We start from the raw sequence: 26291 nt of genomic DNA, 5'->3' as shown, positions 1-26291 counted from the left end.
CTCAGCCCTGGCTAGCGTGGCTCAGTGGCCTGCGAACCAAAGGGTCACTGGTTCAATCCCCGTGTAGCGCACATGCCTGGTTGTGGGCCAGGTCCCCAGTAGAGGGCGTGTGAGAGGCAACCACACACTGATGATCCCTCTCTTTCTCTCACCCTTCCTCTCTGTCTAAAAATAAATAAATAAAATCTTAAAACAAACAGGATTCAGTTTATAACATACATCCAGTGCTGCTGAATCGGACAGTCCGATTCAGCAGCACTTACTGGATCTAGGATGGCCAGGCCTTGGGGTGGTGGAGAGGCAACTCCTACGTAGGAAAAGAGCAGAGGATGTGGGGAGACCACCTGCTGTGTGGCCTTGGGAAAACTACCTGACCTCTCAGAGCCTCATTCTTCTCTTTAAAACCAAGATGTGATAGTTAAGTATGAGATGGAAATGAAGAAACAGATGTGGGGGTCTGGGCATGGGGTGGCCCCTCAGTGTTATCTCGCATGATCCCTGAGCAGCCCCACAGGGTGGGTACTGTACCATGTGACTATTTACTGAGTGAACTGGTGAAGCAAATGAAAGAATTCCCCAGTGAAGAACCAAAGAAAGTGACCCTGAGGCTCATGGAAGTAAAGAGTTGGCCCTTCAAGGTCACAACGCTGAGCAGGACCTGGGCCACAGCCCTCATTCCCACTGACCCCGCCTTGCCCGATCCAACAGCCCCTGTCCTCAGTCGCCCCAGACCCCAGAACAAACCAGCCCGGTGCAGGGAAGGGTCAGGACAAGAGTGAAGATGGTTCATTCATTCCTGGCTGCATCTCTGCCTGCACTGCTGTTCATGCCTGTTTCTTAATCTGGATTTTGAGCACCTGCCACTGTGCTGACATGAGGTGGGGGATTCTGGGGAAATAAGCAGAGTTGCTCCTTTTTGCCTGTTTCCTCCCTGAGGAGGGGCTGGGCTGGCCTCAGGCGCCCAGGGGCAGGGAGGGTGTTATAAGAATGTACCCCCGACAGAGCCACAGGGTCAGAGCTGGGGGGCTCCTCGTTTTTCCGACACCATCACTATAGACTGGATGGAAAACCAGAGGCCGAGAGCAGGGAAAGGACATGACGCAGGACATGAAGGAATCAATGAAGCTCCGACAGGACAAGTCCCCGGTGCTGTCTCCTGTCCTCTCCCTGAGCACAGGCAGCACCGGGGAGAGGCTCTGTCTGCTCCATGTCTGCATCGATCGGCCCCGTCACTGTGTTCTGGCCACGGGAAGCCAAGATTCTACAAGGCTGATTGACAGACAGGCCAGGCAGGGCCACCAGCCCTGACCACAGCCCTGACCTCCTAACATGGGCACTGTCCATCATGGCACAGGCCCCTGAAGCATCCGCTCAGACACAAGGCCCGACCCATGCACTGGTGGCCTGGGAGAGGTCCATGGCCTCTGGGTCCCACAGGTTACCCCTGAGGGTCCGGGACCTGGCCGGCACCAGGCCTGGCTTCTCAGGAGCCAGATGAGGCCGATAAGAAAGGCAGAGCAAGAGGCAGCCGGCATGGTGCTGATAGAACAGCGACTCTGCTATTAGACTCCATGGACATCCAGGGCCTGGGGTTCTGGGCCTCCAAACAAGGGAGGAGTCCTGCTAGGTGTCTCATCCCTCACACCAGATAAAACCATTCTCCCTGAGACTTCTACCAGTGCAATTAGTACGTCAGAATAAAGAAGGCCCTCTGACAGTCGGCTGGGCCCGCCCACAATTGGGCTTCCGCCGAACAAGGACAGGCTTGTTGATCCCACGGGCCTCAGATCTCAATGAAACACACAGAGATGGTGGGGGAAGAAGCCGGGGCTGGAAACCACTGCCTGGATGATGTCTTGTACTTGCTGTGTGGCCCTGGGCTGGCCATTCAACCTCTCTGAGCCCATGAAATGAGGCTGGATGAAATGAGGACTTACAAAGCTATGGAAATTCAAGTGCTAGTTTTTATTCTAAAAGTGGGTGGAGACACCTTTGGTTGGCTTTTTAAATTTTTTCTGGTTTGCACATGTGTATAAGACACATGGGGACATTCCTGTCACATCCATCCCAGGGCTGGGCACCAGCTGGCAGGAACCAGAGTCTGCAGTGATGAGGCCCAGGTTCTTCCTTAGGGAGGGGGGTGACTTTCTGCTCCTAACACGCATCAACCAATCACACGACAACTCGGAGGACGCACTGCTCACTAGGAGCCCCATCTCACACGGAGGGACCTGAAGTTCAGATTGGGGAGGGACTTGCCTAAGATCACACAGCAGAGCCAGGAGGGGAACCAGGTCTTCCTGAGCTCAGGGCACTGCTTGGTTCACAGCCGCCGCTCCCACTAGGGCTGTGCACGCCTTGACCCAGGGGATGCTGGGGGAAGCAGGACGTGGGCTGGGCGGTGACTCACTCTAACAGATGGCCCCCTTGGGGGCATTTTCCGGGTGACTCCATCCACAGCTCTTCTTGGTCCTGAGCCCTGGGTCAGCTTGTCCCAAGGACAGAACTCCAGTCTCAGCCCCACATACTCTCTGTCCCTAGTCCCCACCCTGCCCTCTAACCGGGGAGGCAGCATCCAGGACCCGGTGACCCAAGTCCTGTGCCTGGTGTTGGGCTCTCAGCAGAGGGTAGCAGCTGCCTCCTGCTGCCCACTCCCCCACCTCAGCCCACCACCAGCTCTGGGCTGAGAGGGGCAGAGGCCTGTTTGGCTGCGCCCTCTTCCCGCCCTCCTGTAGGGAGCAAATGGCTGAGACCCCACACTACCTGCTGCTGCTCCAGCACCTGGGCTCCTCTGCCTAAAGCCCTCTGAAGGCTCCCTGCACCCTGAAAGCCTGCCCTCCCATCAGCAGAAATGTCTCCGGGAACTAGATGCAAGGCCACACAACCTGGGCTGTGCTGGCTCTGCCACACAGAGGCCCAGCCATCCTGGGTGTGACACTGCCTCCCCCAGCCTCACTGTCCTCGTCTGAGAGTGCAGATGAACATCTTGACTGTTAACTGGGTTGTTGGGGAACAAGAGTGGTGCTGTAGCCCGGGCTGGTGTGGCTCAGTTGGTTGGGAGTCTCCCCACAGACCGAAATTTTGCAGGGTTTATTCTCTGTTAGGGGAAATGCCTAGGTTGTGGGTTCAGTCCCGGGTGGGAGTAGGTGCAAAAAGCAACCTATCAATGTTTTTCTCTCACATAGATGGTTCTCTCCACAGACCTGGACACTCACTGCATGGCCTCCCCAAAGAGCCACCGTGGGGGCGTCCGGACACTCGCTCACCGTCCCCTCACGCGCATTCTCACGCGCATTCTCCCGGAGGGCGCACTGTCATTGAGTCATTGACTCCCATCCCCAGAGCCCGCACTCACCCATGTTCACGAAGCTCATGACCAGGTCGGCGCGGCCCAGACCCCGCTCTCTGGGGCCTCCGTCCTGGTCGTCGTCGCCGGCCATGGCGTGGTAGAGGTCCAACATGAAGAGCGGCGCGGACGTGGGGAGCTGGGTGGCGGCAGGCGGCGCGCGGGGCCGGGGTCGCCCGGGCAGCCCAAGCACGGCCAGGATCTCGCGCTGCAGGTCGCGGCGCTCGCGCGGACCGAGGCGGCGCTGTGGGCAGCCGGCTGGGGGGTGCGAGCTGGGGTCGCCACCGCTGAGCGCGCAAAGCGCCAGGCCAAGGAGCCACAGGGGCCCGGGGCGCGCGGCCATGGCGGGCGGGACCGGCCGGCGCTCACTCGGCGTGCATCCGCCTTGCTGCCGGCCCGGGGCCGAAGGACGCCCGACAGCGAGCAGCCAGCCGGGCTGGGGATCACAGGACGGTGCGGGAGTTGGCCGCGGCCGCAGTGCCGTCACTGGACAGCCAAGCGCGCGGCACCTGTCGCGGCTCTGGGTTGGGTGGCTGTGGCCGCCAACACCTGGGGCAGAGGCTACTTCAGGGACCGCACAACGTCGGCCAATTTCTCTGCCGCCGCTGTGCCCTCCGGTCCGGCTGCTGCAGAGGCCCGCGCAGTCCAGGCGCTCAGGAAGGTGGGGACCCACGAGCTCCTGCTCAGCGCGACCAGAGCGGTCTCTGCCCCGCGCTCCATCCTTGGCCGTCTGGGGTCCGGGGCCCGGCCTCCGGGTCCCGCCCCCTCCGGCCCTGGCCAATGGGGGGGCGGGGCGGGGCCAATGCCGCTGAACCCGTCCACCCTGGGAGAGCTCTGAGTTGTAATTGATGTCATGGGTGGTGGCGCCCGGGAGATTCGACTTGCTAGTGCGTGGTGGGCGGGTCCGACGAGGGGTCCACAGACCAGCGGGCAGGGTCGTTAGGGTCGTCCTGGGCTGCCCTCGCAGTCGCTGGCCAAGGCGGCGGGCGGGTTCGGAGACTTCAGGGTAGCGGCCAGGTGAGGAGAAAGCAAGAACTGGCGCTTCCGCGGGGCGTGTCCTTGAGCGCTCTCGCCGGGCGGGAATTTCAAGTCTTGGTCTGGCCAGCGAGGGGGCCGGCCGCTCCGCCTTGGTGCGCTGTGTCTCCCAGGACCCGAAACAAGGTCTGGAAGGGCCCCGCGGGTGCCAGCTAGGCCCAGAGAGTGGGCTCCTTCCTCTGCCACCAGCATCCGGGCCCTAGCACTTCGCCGGCCTTCCCGGCGTCCTTCTGGGTGCACTGCGTAGGCATTCTCCTTCCCAGACACCTGTTCTGTCGCTGCTGCAGAGGCGCCCACCCTCCTGGCTACTGCGTGCTCCAGGCCAGCGACCTCTCGCCCAACCCTCCCACCACCTACTTATGGGTCCGAATCTTCCGGGCGCCAACTGCCGCGACAACAACCTCCAGCTCTCGCTGGCCCACTATTGACACTGGTGACAATGCAGACTTGCGCCGGAGTCGTGCACCCAGATCCCAGACTGCCAAGGAGCTCTGGGACCCTTCCTCAGAACCTGGGAACCGTCTTGCGAATTTTAATTGTCAAGGCACTCAGCAGCTTGCAAGAAGAGGCTCAAGTTGGAAACTCCTGGGTTGTCTAGCACAGACAAAAAAGGAGCCACATACTGAATCTGATTTCAAAGGTCAGGGGAGGCCCGCATGGCAAGCCTTACAATCTCAGGGACTGAAAGTAACCAACAGATGCTCTGGACATAAAAACTCCTAACTGAAACCTGGTCATGGCATGTAGTCACATTCTAGCTAGTACTGTAGTTTCCTTGACTTTACAAAGGTCAATTAAAAAAAATTGTTTTGAGAGCAAGAGAGAGATAGATTCATTGTTCCACTTATTTATACATTCATTGGTTAACTCCTGTATGTGCCCCCTCCGGGGATCAAACCTGCAACCTTACCCTATCCCGGCGATGCTCTAACCAACTGAACTACCTGGCCAGGGCTGGGCTGATTCTTGTAGTAGCAGAAGCCATTCATCTCAATTTAGTTTGAATAGAGATAGCTGTGTTCTTTAAACAACGGCCTCCCATTCCTGTAAATGGGCTGCTCTGGGCTGTGCCCTGAATCAGAGATGAAGCTGACCAGCTCCCTGCCCCCAGCAGTCCCAACTCTAAGAAAGGTGACAAGTGAGAATCGTCTTTCCTGAAGGCAGATGAAGGGTGTCCTCTGACAGAGGGGCAGGCAAGCACCTGGAAGGGAAGAGGGAAGAGGAAGGTGGGGCTACAAGTGGAATCCTGAATCGGAAGGGAACTAGGTGGGAAACACTTCATGGAGAAAGCAGTATCAAACAAGAGCTTCTCCCTGGCAACTCTGATCTTGGCCATTGCTTAACCTCTCTCAAGCTCATGTTCTCATCTGTAAATGGGGCTCCCAACTGTAAGATTGTGATGGGGATTAAATGAAAATGTACATAGAGCACTTGAAACTGACTGGCACGCACTATGCACGCAATAAATGTTAGCTATTGTCATTCAAGGCCCCAGTGACCCCCCTTCATCCTCTACCCGAAGACCAAACTTACATGGCTGGTTCAGCCCTTGTCCCAGAACTGTAATTTTATTTTAACCGCCTTTTTGGCATCCTTTAATTACCCTCGTGGCCTTGCATACAGGTGTTTGCTGAACGGAAATATACTTTCTGAAGATTCCATCAGTAGCTGAGCTTTGTCTCAATTGAGGGTAAACCTGAATGACTTGGTAAGAAAAACAAGTGACCACGGTCCAGACTCTAAGATGGAGGTCAAGCTGTTTTCAGCATGCTTCTGCAGCCAGGAGCCCCGGGAGGGCGGCACCTATTTGGATGAAAACGCTATCCTACACAAGGTTCTGGCATTTTAGTTACTCAGTTCCGTAGAGTAAGCACTTCCCCTCAGAAGGCTTCAGGCTGCAGGTTTGTTTTAATCCGAGTTTTTGGCCTCAAACAGCTTTGGCAAACAAGGCCCACCTTCCCAATCCTCCCAACACAAGAGGAGTACAGCCTAGTGAGTAAATATAGGCATCTGGGTTTGAAGCCCTCAAGTCCTCTTATTTCCTAGGCTCATTTCTGGTGTTAAGAATTAGCATTTGGCCGTTCTAATTATAAAGCCAACGAGGGGCTGGGGGAAACAGAGCTGCCAAACTTGAATAGTCAAAGGTCAGATTCACAGCCATGCTTGCCACGTACGTACTCATCCTGTGATCTCAAGCAAACCACCTGCTCATTCACGTTTCTCTCTCTGTAGAAGGAGCCAGATTTGATGACCAATTTTGCTGCCACCTCTGAAATTCTACATTTAACCAGAAATTTCAGTGTACTATGTGAAATTGGCCCCATTTTCTCAATTCCCAGGATCTCTGTGATTTCCAATATAGAAGTCTTCTTATATTACATATTGGTATTTGTTTAAAAACTTAAGTAGGGCAGATTCCCTACAGATGCATGTTAATAGCCTGTCTCTTTGTTGCCTTGTTAAATAGTTAACGAGGATAAAATAAACAAGAAAAAAATCTATTAAGAAGCTCCGTAATTTATCCATCAAGACATTTTGATTTCAATAACGCATTCAAGTACCTAAAACACAATCATATCCCAGAGTAACATGTTATATATAAGGGAATGGTTGAGAAAATCAGGAAATACAAAATGTTTGTTACTGCAAGCAATTTTAATACAAAAGTGTCGTTTTTAAACAGTTCATTGGTAGAGCTTCAGTTTCTGCCTCAATTAAAACCAATTGAGATAATCACACAGCAACGTGGTCGGAGCTGAAGAGGAACAGCAGCTACAAACAGGAGCCCCGGAAGCCCCTCTTCATGGTCACTTGGTCAGTTGACTTTATTACGCACAAAAAAAGACGGAAGCAAACGGGACTTGTTAACAAGTGTGCTGGTGAACTCCTTTCAAGGACGAGCAATGTTTGTCTTACGTCCACATTTTCAGAATAGGCTCGTGGAATTCATTCCTCAGTTTGTGGGAAGTTGACCTTTTAAATAGCAAAAAATACAGATAAACAAATCTATAATTTGCAGTGCCACTTAGGAATCTCCCTTTGCCAAGGGCCTGCTTCCTGGTGAGCACAGGAGTTATTGGTGGCTGGGCTGATTAGGAAGTTACAAACCAGGACTCTTAAAAACCCCAATGTTCTGACGTTTTCTGAACAGTTAGTTACATTCACCCCTGAATTCTAGCAGCTATTTGTCCTTTGAACACCCAGTACTGAGACAGTACTCACAGACAGTATTGCAATGAAGTCCTTTTGCTGTATCATGTGCAAATGTTACCTACGTGAGGTTCCCTCTCTTTAGCTAAAATCACACAACATTAAAAACAATGGAAAAAGCAATTAGAAGTACCCCCCCCAGTTCTTGCTAATTGAGGTGTCAGTGATTTACAAAAAAAGAGTTCCTTAAACACTGCAGGATTCTTATTTTTTAATATAATTTATCTTGCTGAGACAGCAAGTCAAGTTTATAAAGAAGATGCATTTAGGAATAATCCTAAAAGATAAAGCAGGTGTATAACCCTGCGCCACACAGAAACCCTATTTAGAGGCTTTTTTCTTTCTTTTTAAATACATATTCGCATCTTGACCTTTTCATTTTTTTTTTCAAATATTTCTGGGCCCCATCCATTACAGGGTTACCAGGAGGCAAATTTTATCTACATAAATATTCACATGAAAATAGTAACTTACAAAAAGAAAAAAAATAAGGCAGCTTCATAACACAATTATTCTTTTACACTTTTAACAATATAACTTCTCCCGTTCAGAATAAATATACACCCAATACATGGAGCAGGATTCAAAGTGGACAGAGGCCTGGGGGTGCTTATACAGTGTTATCGCTTGGGACCCGGAGTCCTCGGGGAGGCAGTGGTGGTCTTCTTAGACATGGTTGGGATTTTGGAAGGCTTGCTTAGCCCTCTCCTGGAGTTGCCCTGGCCCCCTGCGGCACTGCTCTCTGAAGTATCTGAACAAGCAGACTGCGTCTCTAACAGGTCAAAGTCAGAGGCATCACTTCCTCTCCGGCTGCTGGCTCGACTTCCGGCTCGACTCCCGGCCCGGCTCCCAGGGCGACTGGCTGACTTTTTAGGGTCTGGAATTCAAGAATAAAGCAGCAGCCTTAGCAGAGATGTCTGGACCTATGTACCCTTGTGTGACCCTGGGCAAATCAGACCCTTTCTGGACCTCGTTCTCCTCATGTACACAGAAGTTACTAAAACCATTTCTGGGCTCTGTGATTCTACTTAAGCAGCTTGCCTCCTGAGGATCAGAAACCAGCTTCTATCAGCAGCACTGTTACCTAATACATCCCCAAGGTGGCGCTGCGCAGGATGGCTAGGGGGAGGAGATTGAGAATGGGGGCAAAGTGATGGCAAATATATGTAATCTTTCCCTTTCTCAGCACACCAGCAGCAATAATAAATACGGGTGCTGGGAAAAATTACTAGCAAAGTGCTCATCCCAACACTGTATGGGTTTTTGAGAAGGCCCTGCTTCAGGAGGCCCATTCTTCATTTTACAAATTCTCTTATATATGGTTTTGGCTTTGGAAGCATCTGCTCTCAGAAAGCAAGTCTGAGACAGCTGTAGTGACAGGAGAAAAGTAAAGGCCAGAGGAAAGCCTGAAGGTCTGTCCACCCTTCTGGGCATCACACCTAAGTGCTACTGTTCTCATGACTGGCTCCTTGGGGAGCAGCGAAACATTGCCGATGAGCTGCTGTTTCCCAATTGCTAGCATGGCCACCCCCACCCCCCATCCCAATGCACAGGTACATACCTGCCCGATTAGTTTTGGCACCTGTGGAGGCTGGGGAAGAACTATTGCTAGTATCACCAGCAAGGGATGTTCGACTAGAATGGAAAGTTGGTGTTGGCCGTTTCAACTTGCTGGCAGATGATGGAATAACCTTAAAAAAAATAAAATGGTTATATTTACTTGGTGAAATCTTTGCTAGAAATTGAATTTTAAAACTTAAAAGCCTTCCTTATGTCTAACTGATTGAAAAGCAAGTTAAAAGTCCAGGAAAACAAAGATTTATTTTGAAAATGTCCTATGTCATGTATTTTGATGATTCCCAAAATAAAGGTTTTATGTTCCAATTTAAAATTTCAACATGCTTCCAATACATTTTATCTTACTGATAAATTTCCACTAAAAATGGGGGAAAATCCACAAATAGGGAAAGTATAATACTTATAAGGAACAGAAATATGGTGAATAAGTAAAAAAAAAAAAAAAAGGAAAAAACCCCAAGTAATCCCAAGTATCAAAGTTTGGTGTTTAGAAAGGAGAAATATGAGTTCTAGCTTCAAATATTTAACATGGAGAGCTGAATACTGCTACTCCAATCTCTATCACTAGGTAGGTGCAGCAACTTCAGTCAAGTTAAGATCTTTCAGTTTTTACCTCACTGGTAAAAATGCAGATAAAATTACTTGACTTGTGGATCAAATAAATGATTAGAAGTATACAAGGTGGGGCTGTGATATTAGAACAAGGCTCTGACCGAGGAACCTGAAGACCCGGACTTGGGTCTGGGCTCTCTGGCTTCACGTCTCTCTCAGGAAATCAAGGCTGGTCCTGCCTCTCTGACTTCACTTCTGCTGCACCCCATCTCGTTCGATCCGTCCCAGCCACACTGACGTCTCTGCTGTTCCTCCAAGGGCCCAGGTGGAGGGGGGTGCTTTCCTGTTTGTTATCAGTCTTTGCTGCACTGAAGTGTGAACTCCATAAAAGCAGGGGCTTTGTTTTGTTCACTACCATACCCTCAGAACCTAAAACAGTGTCTGGCACAGAAGAAGGGCTCAACAAAACCCTGCCGAATGAATAAATCATGTGCAGAAGCACTTCCTAAGCTGGAAAACAGCTGGGTACAGGTACATTATTATTACTGCTACTGGCAGGAGCTACTTTTCCTATTTGTGTTTTTTTCCCCCTCCAGCATCATTTCATGCCAGAGCACACTGTTCTAATTTTTCTTTGAAATCAGTTGGGGAAATTGTTTTCCAGGACCTTTAAGATGTTTATACCAACAGAAGAGTAAAGCAACCCATTTCATTGTGATTCTTGTATTTCTTTAATTTGTAAAGAAGCAGGAGAAGCGACAGAAAGTGATGAACGTCCCAGTACCGGCCCTCCCGGCCCACACAGGAGGAAGAGCACCAGTTTCAGAAGCTACTGCTGGTGAACACTGCTGCTGGGAAGACACGCCCCAGAGACCCTGGGCTGGGAGTCGCATCAGGGTACGGCCTGGCTGCAGAACACCAATAGGTAAGGACAGATGAAACCTCAAAATGAAACAGAAGGTGAAACCTTAAGACAAACAAAAAGGCTGTTCTATCAGAATCCTATGAGAATTTGTACTGCATAATTAAAACATTTATAATTTTAGAACTTTTAAACTCCTATAAAGCTGAGCCATTAAGGAAGAAGAGAAGACCAGCAGGCTGACCCCTTGGGGTTTTAGTGGCAGTAGATCCCCCCCAATCATGTCCTAAACTAGATCTATTTCTGAACTGGAGTTTTAACTCGGAGCGGGATGAATCCCAAAACAGCAGTCCATTCACAGCTGTTGGCTTCTTGGACCTCCCGGTTTCTCTGGCTGAAGCGCTACATGACTGAAGGCAGTGCTGTCTTTTGGGGCACAAGAACCCAGTATTTTCCTGGAGAAGCTAGAATACAAATTGTCCTGCTATCAGACAAGCCACTGGCCCGTGTTGTTTCTGAAACACTGCTCTTCCAAAAGTGCTTGGGCATTTTAATGACTACACATGAACATGCTTAATTGTTCATGTGTTTTCACATCAAGGCTACAGAAACCCAAGTGCCTAGGCCAGAAAACCCAGAAGCTAAGCCCTGAGCCCCAGAGCATCATTTACTGATACTGGGCTAGGCTGAAGTGAGCAGCACCCATGCCTCGAACAAGCACTGGCGACACCAACCACCCTGGAGATGGGGCTCTGGGCAGGGGCACCAGCCACTCTTTTGTTCTCAGCAAAGACAGGAAACTGTTGAACATGCACCATAGGTGAATTTCAAGTGTTCATAACTCATTGGTGTATCTGATAATTGGAGACTCCAAGAGGCCTGATTATAAATAATATTAATAAACAAATCACCAGGAATGACCAATGTTTATCACCCTGAACAAGTATCATTCTAAAGACAAAAAGTTGTTAACCCGGTTTTAGGCATCTCTTACTTATCTCCAATTGTGGTGATTCTGAGTCAGAAACACCTGAAAAACACTTCACTAGATGAATCAGCTGTGAGAGCAAGCACCAAGAGATGGGAGAGAGCACAAACTCGTGTCAGAGTAACTGGTCAAGTTCTTGGCATCAGCGAGGGCCTTGTCTTGACTGTGTCCGTAGTCAGCAAAGCCATACTCTACCTCGGGGTTGGGCAGCTGGAGGTCAGGATAATGGCTGTCCCTGACTGGGGTGCCAGCTTTACTGTTTACCAACCAGGGTTTGTCATAACAGCGAGAAAACTGAAGTGGCGTCTGCGGAACGGAAATCCAAAGGGAAGGACGGGAACAATTGAAAATGAACAGGAAGGGAGCAAATTGGAAACATAAACAAAAGACACTAAATTTTAAAGAAACAGAAAACAAAATAAAATGCATATCAGTCTGACGAGATGAGAGGGGCCAGGTAGAAAGGCAACAGCGTTCTTCATACACAACCTGTCTTAACACAGAACCTGTTACCTCCGCCTGCACAGAGTGCTTGGATCGTCTCTGCCCTCAATTTCTAACTGGGGATACTGGGAGAAAGCACGTCTGACTTAAAGACCTGAGTACATGTATTATTTATTTACTTTTATCCTCACCTGAGGACATTTTTTCAATGCTTTTTGGAGTAAGGGAGAGAGAAAAAACATCGATGCGATAGGGAAACATCAATTGGTTGCCTCTAGTACACACCCAAACCAGAGATCAAACCTGCAACCTAGGTGTGTGCCCTGACCAGGAATTGAACTGGCAACCTTTTTGGTTACAGGACAATGTTCCTACCAACTGAGTCACATGGGCCAGGGCCTGAGTACCTATTTTAATAAACATCCTTTGTCATCTTAAAGTCCCTGTAGCTGCACTGTTAGGGTCTGGTCAGCCTGGTCTAGAGCTTGGTCCATTTATCTTCATAGTCCTCTTCTCACTGGAGCCTTCCAGAGGCTACACTGAACAACGAATATCTGCAAAGACGGGGAGGGAGGCCACAACGGTGGTCGGTACATACCTTGGTACCGCTGGCTGGGGTGGCTGGAGAAGACGGCATGGACGTGCAGCTGTGGTTACTCTGACTCGCGCTGGAGCTGGAGCGGGTAGGGGAAGCTGCTCTGGAAGACGGTTTGGACCTTCGACCCCGTGATCGGAAAGGGGTCATCCCCTGGGATGCTCCCTCAGGTAGGATGAATTTCTCTCTAAGTTCAATGTTAGTTCTACCTCGTGCTAAAAAGGGAATAAACACACACACACACACACACAATAGTTAATCTTAAGAAATATGTCTTGATGGTCATATACCCGCTTGACCCCATGAAAAGTTATATAAATGATAGACTTAGTACAACATTCGGATTCTTCTAAAATAGAGGTAAATTCACGAGCTAGCAGCTTTGCCATGATTCTTACCCAAAGCAGACACATGAACTAATGAACCCTTTGATATGCTATAATAAAACAATCTCTGTACACAAAGTGCCATTGTATTCTGCTGTCAAGAGCATGCCAGGCCACTGTTTGCAGGGGCAAGCACGCTGTGGCTGGTCAGAGAGAGCAGATGCAGCAGTTCAGACCTCTGAGATGGGATCAAACCCCTCTTTCTCTCTCACAGGATGTGTACTTTTGCTAAGCTTTTGAAAGATACTTGTTAATGAAATAGTGGAGAAAAACAGATGGTTGAAACCGACATGGTCCAGACTCTTCTGTTTGAATTCAGTCAATAGCAATCCTAAAAGGGTCCAGGAACTTGGGTCCAGTAAAAAAGATGAAGATAGAATCATTACGAAGTAAACATGGGAGGAGAGAAAGCTCAAACAATGCACAAAACTTGCCAGTGAGGTATTTATTGGTAGGTCAAAAACTTAGAATGGTAAGAAATTGAAGGATGTCTGTGAATGGGAGAGGAATGTCAAGGTGGGAAAGTCTGGAAAAAGCACTGCAAGTGCTGTCCCATGGGTTTTGGATTCAGTCAGAAGATATCAAGTACGGTCAACACGAATGTTAAGTGTGAAAAATACTACTAGTTTAAAGTAAGTAACTCCTCTGGAGTATGTTCTTAGATTTTTTTCTCAACAGAAGGTATTATCCTGCAAAAACCTTCTACCTCCTCATTTACTTTGCAGAATGTACTGGACAGATCTAAACAAATGGGACTGCAGGTGAAGCCAGGGGAAAGGGAACTATTATAAACGAATTATTTGTGTTTTTTTATGTTAGATTTTTTTATTTTGGCTAGAAACTGCAAGTTTAGAAGACTACAGGTAATTGTGCCCACTCCACTGATCTCAAAAATTTAATACCCAAGTAGACATTCTCAAGTAATGTACGAGTATATTCAATTTACCTCACTCTGGCCAGTGCTCTCTGTATGAGGCAGGATAGGGAGGGAGAGAACAAGCACACCCGTACGTGTGCAAATAAAAATCTGCAAACACAATAGGTAAGAACAGCTCTCTGCTGCTGTGAAGTGCATGTTGGTGGGGGTAGGGGGGTTTACTAACTGTTCCCTTCTTGAAACATGCCCCCTCTCTTGGATCTCTGCTTTTCTTCCTTCCTGCCCACTTCTTTACAACTCAGCCCCCCAGGTTCTACCTGCAGTTCTGTTCTCCCTCTTAAGACTTTCAACCTAGTAATTCCCTCATCCACCTGAGACTTCAGTGCCATAACTCATGCCTGACTCCCAAATACATCCCAGCACTGACTCTACTCCTGAAGGTCAGAAGTTATGTCCAATCACGGATTAGACACAATCAAAGCCAGATCCCTCCCTGGTGATGGCAGTTTGGTGTACCACTCCACTTTGTAATGCTTCGTAAATTCCTGAGCCTTTCCACATCCTCCTATACTGCAAGGTTCACAGAGCATCTTCTCCACCCAGGAAGGCTGTAATAGGATTCCAGACTGTATTTCTCATAGACATTTCCTACCTGTAAATAGCTCAAAATCCTCCCATGGTCTTTTACCACTTAATAGAATTTCCCAAACTGATTTTTTAAAACAGATTTTTAGAGGGCAAGGGAGGGAGAGAGGAAGATAAACACTGATGTGTGAGAGAAATTCATTGGTTGCCTCTTACATGCCCCCAACTGGGGACCTGGCCTGCAACCCAGGCATGTGTCCTGACTGGTAACTGAACGGGTGACCTTTCCGTTTGCAGGACTATGCCTAATCCACTGAAGCACACCAGTCCCGGCCCAAACTGAGGTTTTTGAGAAGTTTCCTACAAAAAGGAATTTACTAAACTCTCTGTGCTACCTCCCCCACAATCCCCGACTCCTGGAGAACCCTAATGCAGTCATCATTTTGTAAACTCTGGGGAGTCCTGCAGTGAAGAAATATGCGTTTGACCATGATTTAAAATTTTTTTTGAAGATCACATCTTTGGGACCAGACCATGAATACAGCCATTTCAAGTTCAGTTTTTCAACAACCAAAAGAGTCCATCATTTTCTGACGGACTTAAGCTGGCCACCTGATGTTGGCTGGAGCAGGCCTACTAGTTAAAATTCATTCTAAGCTATTGGTTTAATATGGGTAGAGTTTTAGTTTGACCAGATGAAAAGAACTTCAGGGATGGATAATGGTCCCAAAGAGTGTGAGTGTACATAATGCCACTAAATTCAGTTCAAAATGGTTAAGACAGTAAATTTTATGTGTGTATTTTACCATAATTAAAACCAAAACAGTTCTAAGCCAAATTATACCATTTAAATCTTCATGAAGTTCTGGATTTTCAATAAAATTTGGGGTAATCTGTCTAATGCTCAAAAATCAGTAACATCTACCAATCTGTTAGGCAGGGGGCACTGTTTTTAATCTCCACCCAGAACATCATGATGACCTTTGTCACACTTGGGTTCAGAAACTGAACTCTGCCATTCTGGCAATACCAGTAACCTACCTTGTTGAGTATTTTTACCTTCTACATTTCGCTAAAGCAATGTGCTAAGATGTTGTTCATCCCTTTAAACAGATGTGTAAAAGGAGATAACAAATGATCATGCACAGTGGTATTACAAAACTTATTCATTTTATACTGTCCCTCAGTATGAGTGTCTCTATGGCCCAGAGAGCCAAGGATATGCAACAGAAACAAATACAAAATCTACCTCCAGTGGCTTCTAGAAGCCACAGTAATCCTCACAGGATCTCAGACAGTTCCAAGGAACTTTTCTTTTTGTGATGTTTATGCCTTTTCAAGTCATTTATTATATCCACCCCAGCCCTCAACTGTTCACTCCTCGCACAACTTTTATTTGACTAGCTGTAGCTCATCATGATCATCACGGGTGGAGTCATGATATCTAAGACTGCCGGGGAGTTCTTGACTCTGCAGCCAGTGCAGTCGGGATGATTACCCAGCTCTAGGAGGACTCCTGGAGAGACACAGAGGAAAGCCTTACCTTGTGTGCTTCAAGGATGCTGAAAAAGGCTACTATGTTCCATAGAAAATAGCTATTAGATGGCCCTCCCAAATTTCCTTGGGATTACAACTTTCAGCTAATAAGAGAAGGACAAAGCAGGCAGTGTTCTTCTTGGCCAGCAGCATGTTATCATAAATAGAGCAAGTAGAGCAGGCAGCAAACAGGCAACCAAAGATCCCAGAATGCCACATGCAGTTTCTCTTTTGTTTGTTTAGTCCAATCATACATGACACAAAAAATAAAACCTTTATTAATAAATTTAGAAAGGAATAATGCTGTTTACTGAGTTAAAGTTAAAATAAAATATATTATTCTACTCCTCATTTAAAACAATGAAAGGATTTTTATACCAAAGAAATTTAATATAATTAAATTTTAAAACTGATTATACCTTTTCCCATTTTGACAATAGATACTTTCAAAATTAACTAATTTCTTAAAAAGGAACCTCCCGATGAAAATTATTAGTCTCATTTATTTGAGTAAATGCAAAACGAGTTAAAGTAAGAGGAACTATGTGAGAAATGTACCCTTTAACTCTAAATGTTTCAGAATATGACTATGGCTCACTTCCGAAAAAAAGTTACATGACTGTACTGTAAACATTCCTGCTAGGTTTACAAATGAGCCTTAAACATGTAATTACACAGGCTGAGCCAGTCATATGCGCACAAAAAGGGGTGGTGGGTATGTCAGCCTTGGACACACACCATATGGTGGTCAGCAGTACATACGCTAGAGCCAGACTATCTTGGATTGGAATCCCGTTTTTGCCATTTATGAGTTTTCTGTCCTCAGGCAAGTTATTTAACTTTTCTATGCTTCCATGTCCTACTCTGTAAAATGGAGATAATAATAGTATCTACATCTCACAAAGGTATAAATGTTATTATTTGTCAAGTGCTTATAGTAGTGTGTGGCGTGTAAAGTTACATGAGTATTTGTTAAATAAGTAGAAACTCAAAATTCTATGGGTTCTGTCTCAACAGTTTTTATGCTGTCAGCTTATAATGGAAAAGCTATGGTTTGGCTACTTGAAAGCATTCATAAAGGCAGCAGTTACCACAGAGACAAGAGGTGCTACAGTTTAAGAAGCAAAGCCATTCTCAACAGGCTGGGATATGGGGAAGAGGGACAAAGCTTAAAAGCCAACCTATGGGAGACTGACTGGAAATCGAAGAGCTGGAATCAGAGCGCTTTATTTTACTCCCAGGATGGTGAACTAGAATAAAAAAAAATATAAACACAAAGAAACAGACAAAGCAGGAAATGCAGAAACTGGTCAAGAAAGACAAACTGGCAGACAGTGGGGGAACCTCCTGTATACCCCGTGCAGCTTGGCTAATAGGAAAAAAGAAAGGATGCAGCTGGAGAGGATTTAGCAACTGGAATTTGATCACTTCCCCCTTGTTGCTGCCCTCACCTGCACCTAGCTGCAGGTGCCACCACTCATTATTACATCGACCCTTTCCTTCCACCTTTGGGCTGGCAACACCAGCCTTTTCACGTTTAGCAGACAGATATCCCATGATCTTGTCTGGGTGATCATCTGTCTTAGAAGTGACGAGGCTCACTGCTAGCTGTTCTTTATCCTGCCTCCTGGTCAAGGGAGCACCCCAGTCCTTCCCTGCATGGGAGGGGCCCAATATGCTCCTGGAGTTTCAGGCAAAGCGATTTGGAGCACTAGAGGGGAAGCCAAAAGGCTTCTTTCACGATTCTTTCTGGGCTAATGTTTATTTAACACCTCAAACTGAAATATTCACTGACACCAATAAATGCTCAATTCTCATTACTGTCTTCCCTGACAGCATCAACCTGTTCTGCTTTCTCTCCTTGGTCTACTCTGTCTCCTCGAAGTTCTGATCCGTGCTAGTAAGAACATCTGGGCAGCTGAACAACAAAATACATTAACAGACCCCCAACACTTTGCATAAGCATGAAGATCAGTGGTAAGGCTGTGTTAACATGTAATTCACGCTTAGGATGGTTCCTTACCTCGGCAGGGGTCGTTCTTCACTAAAAATTCATCCAGGGCCATCCATCCTCCACCAACTCGAACCATCACCGTGCTGCGCAGGATGCGGACCAGCCGCAGCTGCTGGGAGTCCCCAAACTGCAGGACCAAAGGGAAACTGATGAGGGGATGCGCCTCAGAGCAGGCCTTTCCAAAGCAGACTGTATTCAGATGCAATGGCAACTTGACAGTTTGGGGAGAATTTTAACTCTCACTATTCTGTATTTTTCACAAAAGAATTTATAACACAGAAAAGCTGAAATATAAAGCTAAGACTGGTGTATTGGAATAAAATTAACTTCTGATGGTCACACCTCTGGCCAAAGGTGGAAGAAGGAGGATAGATAAATCGTTAACTTAAATGGATCCTTTTAAACATTCTGCCCAAATTTAAACCCAATAATGAAATGCTTTATTATGCCAGTTTGTTTTCATAAAAGGTGAGGTGGATGTCAACTTCTGAATACAGTTTGCTCAGGTCAAATGGAGAACGGCAAATAGTTCAAGCCTCAAGGAAACCCTTGCAAAGCACCATTATTATTACAAGCTTAGAAAAAATGATTTCCCACACCAGGTTTTCAGAAATAAACCCAAAGTATTCTCTAATTGTAATGTTACCAGCAGAAAAGTTTCTTCAGCTGAACATGATTAGATAGTATTTATATGAAAATTTAGTTGAAGAAATCAAATTTTTGATTTACCATGTCGATTATACTCAACAATTGTTTTGGGATGTTTGACTTTCTGGTATTTTATTTCTTACCTAACATTTCTACTTCTCAGTGCTGTTAACATTCTGAAGTTTCCCATTGCATAAATTACCCTCTTCCCAAAATAAACTAAGAGACAACAGAAGAGAATCATGCTGAGATCCCAAAACAAAAACTAATGGGCTGGAGAAAAAGCATTCCTAAAATTATTTAAATCAAGGAAACGGTGGGAAGACGGGAGAAGGGACTATCTAATCAATTAGGATTTTCAAAGTTATAAAGGAGAACTGTAACGTTGAAACTAGGCACAACAGCTGAAAATGCCAGAAAGAATGTTTGTGAAGGACACATCACCAATCACCCTCAAAATTAATATATTTGTAATTATCTGTACTGCGTTACTTAGCATTGACTCAAGTGCACTGTTTATGCAGGCAAGGTGACTAAAAAAAAATGTATCATCCCACTAGCCAGCCCTTTACTTTGAAAATAAGAAACAGTCCTATATCCTTCATTCCATACATTTTTAAAGTTCTTACACAGAGTGACCACAGCAACAGCATGGTGGAGGGTGTGTGAGGAGCACTGAAGTGGGGACCCAGAGATGTGAGGGAACAAATGTCCTGTCCCGGGAAGGAAGCTGCCCCTTCGGCCTCTGCCAGAGCCTCCCCTTAGATGCTTGCCCAATGGGGTAAAACGGGGAAGCCCTTAGAAAGAAACTGAGGATTTCACCAGCTTCAACAGCAGTGACAGCTTGAGTCACAATTGGGGGTTCTCTCCAGGAAGGTGAGGAGAGGAAGGAAACAAGGGCCTGTGTATCTTCCAGAGTAACTCAGGAAGGAATCCCAAGATGTACTTTATTCTTACATGACTGTGTCCTGTAATTTATTTATCAACCTTTACTCTTCATACTATTCCTTTTCTCTTTAATTTCTTACTAAAGCTCCCTCTGAAAGACTCTAACTTGTTTCTGCTGAGCTATGGGGAAAGGGGGTTTGAACCCAGCCAATAGCCAGTGTCTGGGGAAGTTGAAGGTGGAGTGACGAGTGGTGGATGGAGTTATGGCAGCTCTAAATTTGGGGATGTCCGATGGCAAGGTGGCTCAGTTGGATGGAGAGACATCCCATACACCAATAGGTTGCAGGTTCAATCCCTGGTCGGGGCCCGTATAAAGTCAACCAATCAATGTTTCTCACACTGCTGTTTCTCCCTTTCTCTCCCCCTTCCCTCTCTTTAAAATCACTAAACATATCCTCAGGTAAAGATTAAAAAAGGGGGGGAGGGTTCTGATCCTGACAGAGCTGGGTATCAGTGAGGCAAAGACCCCCGAACAGTGCTTAGAGGCAACAGTAACTTGTTTCCTATTCTTAAATGGAAAATCCCTCACAGTGACGGGGGTTCTTGCAATGGCTATGACTTAGCTGTGTGACTGTCAGCATGTGATCCTTTAGGCCTCAGGTGCTTCATGAATAAAATGAACTTCATAATTCTGATACCATCATGCAAATGAACTCATCCAGCCCTCTGCTGGTCAATGGAGCAGAGAGGAGGACGCTGAACTTCAAAGGGGCCCCTGGTGCCTGCGTGCAGTCATCGGCTAACAGTCACTTCCCTTAGGTACTACTTGGCACTCTTACGGAACGATTTATTTAAACAAGTTTGACTGTTCTTGTCTTTTTCTTTCTTTCATCTGTTCTTCCCACCAGCCCAAAAGGTTACTATAGTTTGTGATTATTGCAGTGCCTGGAATTTAACATTGATCGAGGATCTCAAATTAACTATTTCTGATTTCATATCACAAGAGATTTTACCCATGCAACTTCCTTCCATTTGAAGACACAGGACCCACGAGCCCTCAAATAGATATAAAAGGTTAGAGTTACCAAGTGGGGTCAAAAGCATTCGATCTTTCTGGCCAGTATGATTTGATCCCAATAGATTTGGGCTGGTTGGCCATAATGTGCAAACTTCAGGCTACAGCCAATTAATTATTATTTCTACACCATACTCTCAGGTACCTTATAATGGTAAAATCTAAGTGCAAGTAACTATAAATATTCATACGGTATTTAAACAGAATATTTAAATACCCCAAGACTTTTTGACTTGGTGTACATTATAAAATTGTGTTCACTGTCAAAAGACTTTGGTGCAAGTCAGAATGGTGTTGTCTGGTATTCTGACTTCTGACACAGAATTACACCGCCAGGCTTTTAGACAAATGCACTGATACCAAAGGTTCAATCTTCCCTGAACCATACTACTGTTAACTCAGCCCAGCATTACATCATCATCTTTAGCCAACCAAATTTTGAATGGAAAATTTCACTCCTTTTTACAAAATATAGACTTAGTAACATCTTGCTGCTAAGACAGCTCTACAATACTAGGCCTGTTAGCAGTCTCTCCACTTGGTAAGACAACCAGATGTGACCCAGGCATGCTTCAGATCATGTGCTCTCCCCACAGCAAAGAACAGGCAGCATTAACTACACAGACCATTTCCACTGAGAAGGAGAACGTTGCAAGGCACACTGTACCTGATTGCCGAGGAAGAACTACAGAGAGTAAGTGTAAAGGATGAAGGAAGTGGAAGAAAAAAAAAAACATTTTATCAAATTAACACTAAGAAATAAAAATCATGTAATCATGTTACCAATCTTCAAACATAGTAACACATGTTAAACATTCTTACCAAGTATGTGGTTTTACAAATTAAGAAGATCTAACTTTTCACACTATGGTGTTCTTGTAACTCATTTCTCTCATAGGTAATTTAAAAGAAAACAAGAAAACAAAACCCCAAAAGCAAGCATAAGAGTGCTTGCAGTTTTTTTAACTAAGTGCCCTGGGTTGGTCCAAAGCAGAGTCACCAAACCCCTGGCTGAGAGCAGCACACTGTGCTTTTGGTGTACTTAGGAGACATTTTTGATATACTATTAATAGAACCTAGACTTTTTTTTAACTGTTTTTAATTCAGTGCATGTAACTGTAATTTGACAAAACCACCTTAAATCCTCTTTGCCAATCTAGATTTCACCTAGGATGTTAGAGAATTCCTGACAAGCTGCTGATTATATTTCAGGAGCCCTGTTTCAGACTCTGGTCCTGAAAGAAGCTAAAACACAGCACAGTCCTCTGTCAGTATGGCCACACTCAGCATGGCTTTCCAGGGAAGACTATTGACCCTGGCATCACCCAGGGCACCCAGGCCCTGTTCGTAGCCCAGCTCAGGGCAGGGAGAGTATCCCCCTTGGGGCCTTGTCAGAGTTCCTCCAGCTGTCTCTGAGCCCAGGAGCCACTGAGGCTCACGATGACCAGCTCTTGGTGAATGGCCAGCCATTAGATAATTGCTTCCTTATTCTATAGTAGAGGTGTCTTCATCTCCCTGAAGCCCTTGGTGAATAGTAGAGAGGGCTCTGAAATGTCTCCTACATTGAAGTACAAGGTGCTGTAAACTAGATATGGCACTGTTTTTCAGATGGCACTATACAGGGCACTGCACTTAGCCCATCAGGACACCTGACACCTGGAATCTGTGGAGACATCTCTCAGGTCCCACTGGCTCAGGTCCTCCAAGCACTGGCAGTGGGGTGGGGAGATCATCGAGTCTGCTGTGTGTCAGGTTGCATTCACCTGTAAGGGCCATGTAGGACAAATCACCACCACAAAAGGACTGCTTTTCTCTTCCTTACCCGGTATTTATTCTCTCCAATCTGCTCCACCTGAAACCTTTTTGCACATTTGCACTGAGCCACTTGTCTTGTGACCTATTGGTTGTGAACAGCAGCAAAAAAAGAAAAGTGTGAAGTTAGCTAAAACAGCAACACTTCCTCTTCAAAGAAACAAAAAGATTTCTACATGTGAACAGAGAAGCTATTCATTATGCACTTTTAAGGCATTTCAGGATTTGAAAGATACATTTGTCTTCTATTCCAAATTAAAACACATTGTTCTTACATATGGGATACTTTAGACATTCAGAGAGAAAAGTATAAGAAATTCCCAAGTAACTATAAAAAGCATTCTTCCATCCTGTTCCAAAATTCCTTCAGAGAAATGTGCTAATATGCATGCATCAATATCAACTAATAAAGAAAAATTTGAACTGATCTGAATTTCAACCTAGAAGCCCGAGATTCCTCAGAAGTTGGTCCTGGGGAGTTCCAGGCCACTTCCAAGACAGGCCACATTGCCTCTACCTTCCCAGGATCAGAATATCCTGGGATGTCCATGTGCTAGTAATCTATTTGCCATTTCAGTTTGATACAGTTCTTAACTAGATAGACAGAAAGCTTGGTGGGTATACACAATCTTAGACACTACATTTCACTCTTAAATGCTACATCTAAAGATGTTCTAAACAACACAGTATCTGTGAACCAAGTAAGGTTTTCTGTAAACTTTTAGAGCACCACACAGATGTGACTTCCTTGGTAAGAAGTCATCTAGACCAGGGGTGTCAAACTCATTTTCACCAGGGGCCACATCAGCCTTGTGGTTGCCCTCAAAGGGTCAAATGTAGAGCCCCTCGCCCCTAGTTAACTAGTTATACTCATACAGTCCTAAAATTATATTCGGCCCTTTGAAGGCAACCATGGGGCTGATGTGGCCCCTGGTGAAAATGAGTTTGACACCCCTGATCTAGACTGAGCTACAGTGCAATAGCCAAAGAGTTTCTAGGGTGATGTCACCCAAACGGGATCCCTAAAAAGAACTCCATCAATAATCACCTCCCAAAAGACAAGTCCCAGCTCTAAATGGCAACTGTACCCACTCAAACTCAAGAGAGTAGAAAACTATGGTCAGACATGTACTCAAGATACAATTTAGTTCCCATACCTCATCTTCAATTTTATCTGCATCAGTTGTTGGTCGGTAAGCATCCTTATTGGGATGAAGAGCGGCCACGAACTCATAGTAATCAATGTAGCCATCCCCATCTCGGTCAAAAATGTCAGCGACAGCTGTCATCTCTAACTTGGTAGTAGGGAACTCTGGAGAAAGTTAATCACATTTGGAACAATAACTAAGAGGGCTTACCTGGGTGGAGAGTATATAAATACTATTAAAAAAAATTATGTCTTGATTTTCTTCCCGCAAAGCAACAGATGCTCAACTTTAGAAACCCTAGAAGAAGGCTACTTACTGTTAAGTGTTTGCTTAAACTACCCTGGCCTCCTATGCAATCAAAAAAGTGGTATTTCAGATATACGAAAGGCATAAACAGAGTATTATAACCACCCAGGGACAGACCACCAACTTAAGAATTTATTTATTCACTCAACTATTATTAGATATTTAAATTATTTCAGAATAGTGACAATTTGGAAGTGAGAAGATAAAATTTCTTCTGTTTATACGATTGCCTTAAATTCCTGAAAAGTTGCTTTCCAAAGGAGGTGACTATTTACAGTAGCAGAGTGATTTATTAAAACATCAGCCAGACTGCACTGTCTCTGGTGGCTGTCCACTGTCCCACTGTTTCCAGAATAAAGTCTCACCTCTTCACCGTGGCCCATGAGGCCCTGCACTAACTGGCCGGTGCCTACCCTTCCGACTATCTCCGGCCGCGTCAACCTTTCCATGCCCAGAACACGCCATGTTCTCTCCCATCTCAGCACTCTGTACCTGCTGCCCCTCTGCCTTTCTCTTCCCTCAAATCCTGCATTGGCTGGATCCTTCTCATCCTCTAGGTCTCAGCTCAAATATCACCTCCACAGACAGGCCCTGCCTGGCTACCCTTGTAAAGTAGTTCAGCTGTGGGATGTGCTTTGTGATCCTAGCAAATCACTTAACTACTTATGCCTCAATTATTTATTTTCCTAAAAATAAACAAGATCGTACATTTTGTAAGCTGGTATATAGATGTCAGAAACTGATATAATGAAAAACTTATTTTTTCAAACATTCTGCTTAGAAGCATATCACTCACAAAAGTTAGCTCCTTATCCACACCTCAAACATGTTTACTTCCACAATGTGTCAAACCTGCTTTTTTATTCCCAGCAAAATGAGGTTCTTTTCTCCATGAAAATGACAGACCAATTTTAGTAAGCAGTTAGTTACATTTCTTCTCTAAGACTATAGCTTTAACTTCAGAAGGACTGTTCAGCCATATTATCATCTGCTTCGACACAGTAAGGAATCCAAGTGTGACCATGTCTGGAACTATGACTGGACTCACTGGATGCTAGAATGCCGTCGATAAATTCCTGACGTGTTATCTTCCCGTCCTGGTCCTTGTCAATTCGCCGGAAGAAATCCATAACCCGTGACTTTTTGTGATTCATCCAACGCATGTACTTTTTCCTCCAGACATCAAAGTCAAAGTTGGCAAATTCCTTCAACTATATAGAAATCAGAAGTGTTAGCAAGACCTATATTTTGGCCTTTAAGTCTGCCCAGAGCACACCAAAACTTTCAGACACTCAGTAAAGCCATGCAGGCCTTCTGGAGGAGCATCGACAATGATATTTGTGTTGCCTCTTTTGTGAAGGCACCATCTGGCTCCTTCACGTAAAGCCATGATTACTTACATGAGCTGTGGCGTAATGGAGCAGCAAAAGAAAGTGACTGAACCACCACCATGGGAAATGCAGTGCAAGGAGAACAAGAATGGGGAGGGCCAGTCTTGTTTTCCCTTTGCCCTTTTTCAAAGGATCATCCTCTTACATGTAAAAGGACAAATTCTACCTTGGAAGAGAAGTGCTTTTTAAGCACTCCTCACTTTAGTGGGTTTTGAAAGAAACTATGATCACACAGGGGCCCACATCAGAAGGCTCATGTTTCCCACCATTTTCTGAGATGAGATAATTGGAGTTCTGGCTGGAAGCATTAAGAATCCAACCTTGCACAGAAGCATGGATTCTTCATGTCACCACAGGGGGTGAACTGCCCGTCTGACTTCCATGTTAAACATTTGGCTCTGACAGACAAGAGCAGGCCCATGACGTGGGCAAGGTGATGTTTAGCTACTTGGACCATGTTAGTGATATTGACGCAGAATGTCTTAAACAGTACAGCAGTTTCCCCCTGGTCTTTCAAACTGCAAAGTTGGAAGGAATGGGGACAAAAAGAAAAAGCCAAAACCAAATATGCTTAAAGCTCAACTCACCTACTACAAAAATAACAACAAAAAACACAGAACACTCACTTCTGGGTATAGCTGCTTTGATGTGCACAAATGAAAAAATATAGGCAATATTAGAGGTTTATTTTAGAAAGGGTGGTACTATATTTTTTAGACTGGTGTTGATACTTCAAAACAGACTTGCTTTTCATAATCTAGTGAAGAATAACAGAGTAGCAAACAAAGATCATAAAAAAATTACTCTTGTCCTGACCACTGTGGCTTGGTTGGGCATTGTACTGCAAAGTGAAAGAAAGGTCACCGGTTCGATTCCCAGTCAGGATACATGCCTGGGTTGCAGGTTTGATCCCCTGGTTGCGGTGCATACAAGAGGCAACAAATCAATGTTCTGCTCCCTCTTTCTCCCTCCCTCTAAAAATAAATAAATGAAGTCTTTAAAAAAATTACTCATT

The 26291-nt window shown here is 45.8% G+C and overlaps 2 protein-coding genes across 24 annotated transcripts in view; both read right to left on the bottom strand.

Moving 5' to 3' along the window:
• BMP8A (bone morphogenetic protein 8a) overlaps positions 1–4023 on the bottom strand; it is a 34589-nt gene extending 30566 nt beyond the window's left edge. Inside the window, 1 exon segment of the mRNA XM_045859268.1 lies at positions 3356–4023. Coding sequence (XP_045715224.1) covers positions 3356–3689 — 334 coding nt within the window. The 5' untranslated portion in view covers positions 3690–4023.
• A 2994-nt stretch (positions 4024–7017) lies between these two features.
• The window catches only part of MACF1 (microtubule actin crosslinking factor 1), a 325507-nt gene continuing 306233 nt past the window's right edge, over positions 7018–26291 (bottom strand). For 10 of the 23 annotated variants that reach the window (XM_045859449.1, XM_045859451.1, XM_045859460.1 and 7 more), the window contains 10 exons: positions 24934–25096; positions 23589–23743; positions 22442–22516; positions 21287–21304; positions 18018–18135; positions 17176–17244; positions 12614–12825; positions 11767–11877; positions 9153–9282; positions 7018–8468 (listed from right to left, as the gene is read on the bottom strand). In XM_045859449.1, the coding sequence (XP_045715405.1) occupies positions 8212–8468; positions 9153–9282; positions 11767–11877; positions 12614–12825; positions 17176–17244; positions 18018–18135; positions 21287–21304; positions 22442–22516; positions 23589–23743; positions 24934–25096 (1308 nt within the window). In that variant the 3' untranslated portion in view covers positions 7018–8211. The remainder of the gene's footprint in view (positions 8469–9152; positions 9283–11766; positions 11878–12613; positions 12826–17175; positions 17245–18017; positions 18136–21286; positions 21305–22441; positions 22517–23588; positions 23744–24933; positions 25097–26291) is intronic. The other 13 variants (XM_045859462.1, XM_045859464.1, XM_045859465.1 and 10 more) reach the window with 6 other exon arrangements.

This window comes from Phyllostomus hastatus, unplaced genomic scaffold (genome assembly GCF_019186645.2).
Source record: "Phyllostomus hastatus isolate PE091 unplaced genomic scaffold, TTU_PhHast_1.1 phas_scaffold_182, whole genome shotgun sequence".
Taxonomy (NCBI): Eukaryota; Metazoa; Chordata; class Mammalia; order Chiroptera; family Phyllostomidae; genus Phyllostomus; species Phyllostomus hastatus.
This window is presented reverse-complemented; position numbering and strand designations above follow the sequence as displayed.